Source organism: Ammodytes marinus (genome assembly GCF_949987685.1).
Source record: "Ammodytes marinus genome assembly, chromosome: 12".
Lineage (NCBI taxonomy): Eukaryota > Metazoa > Chordata > Actinopteri > Uranoscopiformes > Ammodytidae > Ammodytes > Ammodytes marinus.
Window position 1 is genome coordinate 28,151,839 of NC_137216.1, and position 10,000 is coordinate 28,161,838.

The following is a 10,000-nucleotide window of genomic DNA, read 5'->3' on the forward strand; positions in this document are numbered from 1 at the left end:
AAAAAAAATGTCATTAAGAGTATTTTCAATAAGTTATGTAGAGATAAAGATTTAATAAAAATCCAGACTAAACTCTTAATTTTTTATCTTACTTATTCGTATTACCTGGCGAGGGACTGCAGGCGGAAATAGCAATTTGCTAAAACCTGGTACAATGTTTCTTTTGTTCAAATAAAGTTACATCACATTACTTTATAGTACTGTTTGTAGTTCGTTGAAGTTTGAAGAGTTCTGCATCTCATTATACAATGCAGATATCAAATGAGGGCGACTGTGGCTCAGGTGGTAGAGCGGGTCGGCCAATGATCGAAGGGTTGGAGGTTCGATCCCCGCCCTGCCACTTGTGTCATGGTTGTTGTGTCCTTGGGCAAGACACTTCACCCACCTTGCCTCGTGTGAATGTCAATAGTTAGCCTGCTATCGGTGTATGAATGTGTGTGTGAATGGTAACGTGTAAATGGGAACAGATCTCCTTTGAAAAAGAGTCTTCGGTCTCAATGAGATTTACCTGTATAAATAAAGGTTAACATTTTTTTTTAGCAAAAATCATCATTAATTCAGGGCAGCAAGTCAAATACTACTGCAAGCAGCGACCTATAGGTTAGAATGTCGTGTGACGCGTGGGTGCGTACACAGACACACACGCAGGTATCAGTGGGGTTGCAGTTACATAACACACTATGGTTCACTCTCCTCTTGCCAACACACACACACACACACACACACACACACACACACACACACACACACACACACACACACACACACACACACACACACACACACACACACACACACACACACACACACACACACACACACACACCCCCCCCCCACACACACACACACACGTCCTATTCACACTTATGTCATGTTCTTTATATCCAATGACTTTAACTTAGTTTTATTTGCCAGTTTAATGGATTAGGAAGAAAAAACTGGACGTCACCATGGCACCTACTTCAGCTGCCATGGCGATGACTCAGCTCAAAGTTTGGCAGCACACCAAGGTTAACAGTCTGCTTTCCACTGCTACACTGAGAGATATTCACTCCTCTGCTCCTAATTACATTACATATGCTGTTTATTTGCACACGAGAAGGGTTTACTTTGATTTAACATAGGCCTTATGTATCATGCTTTAATTTTGCTTGAAAAAGTTGCTGGTTTACTTTTACCCTTCAAAAACACAGAAAAAAAATAAAAAATGTAAGGTTTAATAACCGTGTCTGCTGGTTATTACGAATGCTGTTTATTGCAACAGTGAATTTGCACTGAAAATGAGTTTGTTTACAGCAGCAACATTCTGTAAAATTCTATTAAAAATAGACAGGGAATTCAGAAATATTGAAGTAATGTATTTGGAGTGGATAGCCACACATGGTACTGTAGCCTACAAACAATTGTATATCATGGACAAGTTCACTTTTCCTATAGTTTTATTCAAATTGTGAAACTTAAACAATGTTACATTTTGAGAGGAATAGGCCCACAACAACCTGGACTTCCAAAATGCAAAGTTTTTAATTTCACATATTTATTGTGCTTTTGTTGCTGGAAGAAGTTGATATTAAAGGCATCATAGGAGATTATCTGCAATATGCACTTTTTAATATGTTGTGAAAAGTGCTTTTTACACCCCAACAGCAATAAATGACTTATGGGCAATGAAAAAGAAACGAAAAACCCCCAAATTCTGTACCTTCTATAAACCTGTTAAAATGCTGACCAATCGGAGACGATGGACCCGTATCTAAAGAACCAATCACAATCCTGCGCGTTCTCTCCCCTCTGTGTGCGAGCCTGAGCGCGTTCACGGAGGGCAGAGAAAGCGTTCGTGCCATATCGTAGTAGGCTACCTGGCAGTGGACTAGACCTAGTGGAAGTAGCATAACAAGCTTACACAATGGAACCTACACAGAAGTTACCAGAGGTGTGGACTCGAGTCACATGACTTGGACTCGAGTCAGACTCGAGTCATGAATTTGATGACTTGAGACTCGACTTGACAAAATGTAAAGAGACTTGCAACTTGACTTGGACTTTAACATCAATGACTCGTGACTTGAGCCTTTTGACTTGACAAGACTTGCTACTTTCCCCAAAACCCAAAGATTAAAAAGTAGGCTATATTTTTAAGTAGGCTACTGCTCTGTAGCTTTCATCATGTAGCATAGTGTAGCGGAGGAAACTGGTGGATGTCGCCTACCGGTACCGCGCTGATCTGCTTATCACTGGTTTCACTTCAGAGGTGTCGGCCAGAACACCACTTAAGGCCAAAAACGTCAGACTATAAGCATGAGAAGAGGAGTATGGTTTTTCCGCTCTTTATTTTCCTTCTTTCACAGGCACAGCAGCATAGATCGCAGGAAAAGAGACACAGGCTTACATTCCGCTCGTGAGGAGACGTTAGAACAGCTGTTGCGACCTGCGAATCGCGGCCGTCAATAACATCCATAAACTGTAACTTATAACAGCGATCGGGACTGCATGTACTTACTCACACACGGGTGATTCACATAAACACGTTTCAACTGTGTCGACTACTGCGGCAACATGCGCGCTCACACACCTGACCGAGAGAGAGAAGAAAAGGAAACTTACTAGACAGACCCTCCGGCCGACTGACGTCACGGCCACTAACTGACAGCTATACTGTCATCCACACTGAACAAAACACATCTTAACACTCTATAAGAAATAACAACACTGTAACCTATAAACTTTGGGGCCTTTTCTGCATGTAGCCTATGTGTGAGTGTTTGTGTGTGTGAGTTAAATGTTAACAATCACTGGTAAACAGTGCAATTGGGAAGTGCAGCCAGCAGCGCTCGTGCACGGCTGTGTGTCGAGGGGTGGGGGAGGGAGTCCCGAGGGGAGAGGGAGGAGTTAAACGGAACTCCGAGGACAAGCTAATTTCAAATCATGCTAGCTCTCTCAGATCGTACAGTATAGCTTTAATTAAAAAAAAACGCCAAAAAAACAAGTAACAAACATTATTTGACATGCCAAATAATAAATTCACACTGGATAAAGGCATCTATTATTGAAGTTTAAGTTGTTCTAAAATCCCTAGGTAGCAAACATTTGGTAACACTTCCTGTAGTTTTTGAGATACAGATATTTCTGTATCATACTTAGTGGTTAGTCAGAGTGTTTTTCAGTGGGAGACACATCCACATTATGACTGAAGCACTGAAGCTAAATCAGCTACTATCAACTAGCGCTATGATAACACTATGGCCTTGTATGTCACCTCTGTAAAAACTGTCCCTGAGCCTCCGTTACCGGGCTGTATAACTCCGTCAGGGCAAGATACAGCTCTGGGGAAAAAATGAAGAGACCACTCCAAATGTTCAGTGTCTCTTGTTTTACTATTTAAAGACATATGTTTGAGTAGAATGAACATTTTGGTTTTTATTCTACAAACTACTGACAACATTTCTACCAAATTCCCACTCCAAAAATATTGTCATTTCAAGCATTTCCATTACGTAATGTAGAGATGAAGATTGAGGAAAAATCCAAACTGGTCTCTTAATTTTTTTCCAGAGCTGTAAAAATGTCTCTTAGCAACGGCAACCTGGCAACGTGTTTATTCCCCTCCAATTAAAAGATGAAGCCTGCCCCAAGAGGAGCAGAAACTCACTGATGAGTCGGCTAATTGTTCAACGTCCACAAAGACCAAATAATCTTGTATTTGATCACTATGGTGTCATTTTAACAGCTAAAGTAGGAGCTAACACATTCGGGGACAGGATAGTTATCTGTAATACACGCAACTGTTAATCAAAGTTACAAATAATCAATATATCGGATGCTTTTAACGCATTATTTTTCAATTATTTTTAATATATTTAATTATATTATCTAAAAATAATCTGTGTGCATTAATAGTTAGTACAGTACTTTCAGTGTCCTTAATTTTAGAGGGTCTAGGCTCTGTGACACAGGAAAAGGAATATGTAATATGGGAAAGTGTGTGAGTGATATGTAATGTTATTCTCTGTAGCCGTGTCTTAAAACACTAGTTAGTGGAGTACTTTTGGGGCGACTGTGGCTCAGGTGGTAGAGCGGGTTGGCCGATGATCAAAGGGTTGGAGGTTCGATCCCCGCCCTGCCACCTGTGTCATAGTTGTTGTGTCCTTGGGCAAGACACTTAACCCACCTTGCCTAGTGTGAATGTCGATAGTTAGCCTGCTATCGGTGTATGAATGTGTGTGCGATTGGGAATGGGAACAGGTCTCCCTTGCAAAAGAGTCTTCGGTCTCAATGGGATATACCTGTATAAATAAAGGTAAAAAAAAAAAAAAAAACTTTCAGTGTCCTTACCACTCCGATGGAGAAGTAGTTGTTGACGATGTTTTGTGGTACGGGGTCTCCCTTCTCCTCCTTGTCTTCAGGGACTATGTCTATGTTCCAGCGGTCCAGAGCCACCTCCGTGCTGTGTTCAATGTCCCGTAGGAACTTTACCAGACTGCCGCCCTCGTAACCTGGGAAGAGAGGAAGGGGGAATGGGTTCAATTAATATAAGAGAAGAAAATAAAATATGCATTTAAAAAAAATTAAAATTAATTGTTTGCATCAAAAATAACGTGAAGGATGTTGTAAATGAGAGGAATGGGAAATAAGTCAAAATTAATACAAGAAAATGCACAAATATAAAACAGCCAAAATAATACATAAGGTGAAACTTATATTATTAGAATATCCTGGAAAAGGAATTGGAACTGAGGCAGGAATTAATGCAAAAGGGGCCCAAATCAAGTACTGAGCACATATGCACGATTATACATTATAGAGGGCCAACATTTTTTTTTTTTTTATGATTTCACGTAAAATTGTTATTTTCTGAGATTTTGAATTTGGGGTTTTCATAAACTGTAAGCCATGATAATCAAAATGATAACAAATAAAGGCTTTAAATTGCTTTTTAGTCATGTGCTATTATACTTAAGAATTATTCCAGGACATAATTTCCTATTTTTTTTTCATTTTGGAATAGTTTAAAGTTACATCATTGTCTCAGCAATCAGGTGAAAAAAATCTTCTCTTTTAAATCGAATGCTTTTAATAAAAATTAAAATAAATGTATCCAACCCCTAAATACGAGCACAAAAGATTTTCAAACGTGGTTCCATCCTAACTATATATACCTCATCAATTCAATGAGATCATCAATTCACCCAATCCATAGTCCGGCATCCTCTACATTTACCTGGTATCACGGTGAATTGCATTATATATTATACAGGCTCAAACTCTAACACAATGGCACTGATTGGGGACTGCCATTTCCTAGAGAATGCCACTCTCACCACCTCAGCCCCTGACAACCCCCCGGGGAGACCCTGTAGCAGGCATCTTAATAGCCAATAAGAAAGAGCGGAAATATGTTGCCACGAAGGTGTGAGGCAATAATGAGACCCATCACACTGTGAATGATGTCATGTTCGAAATATGAATGTGTTTCCATGTGCGCATGGAAACACATTCATATTAACTCCTTAGATGTAACAGCAATTTCAGAAAGTACAATTTCCTTTTCATATAATGTTTCTTACTCACTGGATCCCTCAACACTTGTACACACACACACACACACACACACACATGCACACACTAATGAACCCCTGAGTAGTGTCTGATGGCAACTTACTGTAAGTCATCAGCAGAAACCTTTCGTCTCTAAGCCATAAACTCACATCCGGACGGTGTGACAAGACTGAATGTCTATAGCCAAACTGAGCTGATGTGGGAAAGCGTACAGTGCTGCTTGAAAGTATGTGAACCCCTTGAGCCTTTTTGGAATATTATTTATTTTAACCATTACTAATTCATTTTTATCAATACCAGTATTTTTTATATGAAATAACAGATGTATGTTTGTCAATTCAACATTTTTCTTTTCCGGAAATCAATTTTGAAAACAGATATAACAAATTATTTACCAACTTTTGTATGTGCAAAAGTTTGTGAACCCTGAGCTGCAGTTCTTAAATCGAGCAGGTAAACACAATCAGTTGGGCCAAATTGAATGATGAAATGGACCAATGTAATGAGAGATCTTTAGGGAAGAAATTGGGCGGCACTAGATAAAACAGAGATAAAACCAGGTTAGTTTAGGCCCACCAAAGTGAACCCATACAGGTCAGACATGCCATAAGGGAAAGAAAATCTCAGAGGATCTCAGGAATAGAGTTGTGATGTTGCACATTTGGTCCATTTCATCACTCAGTTTGGCCCACCTGATTGTGTTTACCTGCCCGATTTAAGCAATGCAGCTCAGGGTTCACAAACTTTTGCACATACAATAGTTGCCAAATAATTTGTTTTATCTGTTTTAACAATCGATTTCCAGAAAAGAAAAATGTTGAATTGATAAAAAAAACATCTGTTATTTCATATAAAAATACTGGTATTGATAAAAATGAATGATTAATGGTTAAACTGAATAAAATTCCAAAATGCTCAAGGGGTTCACATACTTTCAAGCAGCACTGTATACAGTATATGCTCACAACGACAATGCTAAGATGTTGATGTTAAGGGGGTATGTTTCCCATGTACACAATCTTAAATTAGCAATGTGTGCTAAGATTTTCCAAAAAGCACAACACTTGAAGTACACCTAAGGTTGATGGGAATTATCAATGTTTTGCAGATCTTTTTAATTTTTTTTTTTTTTTTTTTTGGTTCTTAGCATGATCCCCGTACGAAATGCCATGCCAATCCATCAAGTAGTTGAAGAAACTGGCTGTGTTGGAGAAGCCTACTAACGTCCTCCCTCTCTGCATGTATATACTACATACTGTCTACATCCATTGTGTATGCGAGGTTCGTCGGACCATTTACACTGAAGTATACAGAAGCAATAAAGAATAAAGAATAAAATAAATTGTTTCATTTGAAAAGACGCAATGCATTGTGGGGCGGTTGAGTAGGAAAAGTAAACTATCGATGCATACACAAATTCTTCCCGGAAGTAAGTAATAATCCGGGCATTTCTCGCCTACACATACTCGCATACTCAAATTGACGTCAAAATTAGTATGAGTAGGACGTTAGTGGGGCTTTTCGAACACAGCCACTGACTCACCTTTACACAAAACAGATCTCACTCGCTAACACTGCAAATACTCAACAGGTCAAATGGCTGCAAAGAATCCAGCTCTCACTTCTATTATTCAATGTTTATATCTGGATGAAATTAATCTATTCAACCACACACACACACACACACACACACACACACACACACACACACACACACACACACACACACACACACACACACACACACACACACACACACACACACACACACACACACACACACACACACACACACACACACACAGTGCAGCTTATTGACTAAATATCATTCATAACCCCGGGTGAGTGTCCTGCTGATCCCTCTAGCTCTAACAATCACAGCATTCATAAGGAGCCAGTCTAATTACTGGCCCAGAGAACTGAAACTAATCAAAGGCTGGCAGAGCATTCACACCACAAGTGCTTTGCATATTAACAGATTTTAATTTGACACATAACAGCTCCCCACTATCCTCTTCACAATCTCTCATTTCCTCAAAACACACACAAACACACACACATACACACACACACACACATACAAGAATGCACGCACGCACGCACGCACGCACGCACGCACGCACGCACACACACAAGCACGCACACACACACACAGACAACTGAGACCCTTCCTGAAACTACAGTCATTATTCACAAGCTAATTTGAACCGCAGAGGGTTTAGACTTCTGTCAAATAGTCAACAATCTGATTATAATAGTCTAATATTAGAACACACTTTCTAGAAATAATTACTTTCATTTTATTTTAGAAATGTATACTTTTAACCATAGTGACATCTGTGGTGTTACGGGTCAAAATGTACCCATATATATTTATGTTGGGAAAAAGTTTAAAAGTCATGTATTTTAAATAGAAGCACATTGACACAGAGATGATTGAGTTATGGTCTCACACACACACACACACACACACTCACTCACTCACTCACTCACTCACACACACACACACACACACACACACACACACACACACACACACACACACACACACACACACACACACACACACACACACACACACACACACACACACACACACACACACACACACACACACACACACACACACACACACACACACACACACACACTCACTCACTCACTCACTCACTCACTCACTCACTCACTCACTCACTCACTCACCCACCTACCCACACACACACACACACACACACAGGATTGATTAAGTGTCTGACCTCCTCCCCAGCGCAGAGTGCGTCCCAGGTCGTTGCCTGTGCCCAGAGGCAGGATGGCCACCGGAGGATGTCGCGCAAAGTTCAGTTTATCTGCAACAGAAAGGACAAACACATCCGTCTTTAACAGTCCATGAGACAACCAATTCCTCCTAGATATAAGGAATAACTAAATGTAGATCTATTTTTACTACTTAAGGCATTGTGTCGATTGGTTTAATTAACATTATTTTATCAGGTAATTCGTCGAGATCTGGCAACATTGCTAATGCCAACCCTGATGGGAAGAAAGTAATGCCAAAAAAATCGTTAACGGGCACAGAGACCCGCCTCTTTATAGCGCTCTGTCTCCTGATTGGATAAAAACGAGCGTGACACTTTAAATTTTATCTGGCAATTACTGCAAAGCTGAATGACTGATTGTAAAGAAAAGTTCTATACGAATAAAGTTTATTGTAATTCTGACAGTCTGTGTACCTATACAGTCCAGGATCCAGCCCACGGTGCCATCTCCTCCACATGCTAGCACCCGGAAGTCAGGCACGTCATGGAAGAAGTTCAGCCTATTGACAGATAGAAGATACTTTAAATACATCATGAAACAAAGGAAGGGTTTTACAAAGGAACTGTTTTGGGATGTTATGTTAAATTCAGTTACTTTATTAGTCAATTGCTACATTGATATTTTTTTTTCAGCCATAGTACAGCGCCCCTGGAGCAGTTTGGGGTTAAGTGTCTTGCTCAAGGACACAATGGTAGAGATGGTGGGCACTGTAGCCACCACTAGTACTACAAATAACACCCTCCTGTCCGGTGCCGGGGATCGAACCACCGATCTCATGGTTACTGGGAGAAACGTGCCCATATCCACCATTGAAGACACACAGAGGTCACGCCATCTGTCATTGTTTTCTTTAGGTTCTTTTAATTGAAGAATTCAATTTTAGACTTCAGTATTTGAAAAAATCCTGCCTACGTCCTTGATAGGTGATACTAGTAAATCCGTTAATTAGATTTTGAAGGCATTGGAGACTGGGATTTTCTTATAAGCTCTGAATGATCTAATGCCCTGAACTGAGGGACAGAAAGACACGCAAACAGAGAGAGCGAGAGAGAGAGAGAGCGAGAGAGAGAGAGAGAGACAGAGTGAGAGAGAGAGAGATAAAGAAAAAGAGAGAGAGAGAGAGCGAGAGAGATAAAGAAAAATAGAGAGAGAGAGAGCGAGAGAGAGAGACAGAGAGAGAGACAAAGTGAGAGAGAGAGATACAGACAGAGAGAGAGAGAGAGAGAGAGATAAAGAAAAAGAGAGAGAGAGACACACACACACACACACACACACACACACACACACACAGATAAAGCGAGAGAGCGACAGAGATAAAGAGAAAGAGCTTAATCAATGTGTGCCCTCTCCAGCTGTGTTCTTTCCCTAGAAACCGTGGTCACACAGAGTGGTCAGTGAGTGCGTGCCCTTCAAAGAGACCTTTAATGTGTTGGTGGGACAAAGGTGTCGACAACATCTTTCATCTCTCTCTCTCAGCCGGGGAGAGACAGCTGCACGCAGGACACCATGCCACTCTTCTCACCGTAACACCTGGTCCAAATACACCCTCTACACCCTCTAAATCATGTCTACGTTATTACAATGGAGATAATCTGGCTGGTGCTGTGGATAGTTTAGTTATAGTGTT

The 10,000-nt window shown here is 40.4% G+C and overlaps 1 protein-coding gene across 1 annotated transcript in view; it reads right to left on the minus strand.

Annotated features, from left to right (window-relative positions):
• The window catches only part of dgkg (diacylglycerol kinase, gamma), a gene marked incomplete at both ends in the record, with an annotated part of 107,261 nt that overhangs the window by 55,817 nt on the left and 41,444 nt on the right, over positions 1-10,000 (minus strand). The window contains 3 exons of the mRNA XM_080038632.1: positions 4,333-4,493; positions 8,313-8,402; positions 8,787-8,872. Of these exons, the coding sequence (XP_079894758.1) occupies positions 4,333-4,493; positions 8,313-8,402; positions 8,787-8,872 (337 nt within the window). The remainder of the gene's footprint in view (positions 1-4,332; positions 4,494-8,312; positions 8,403-8,786; positions 8,873-10,000) is intronic.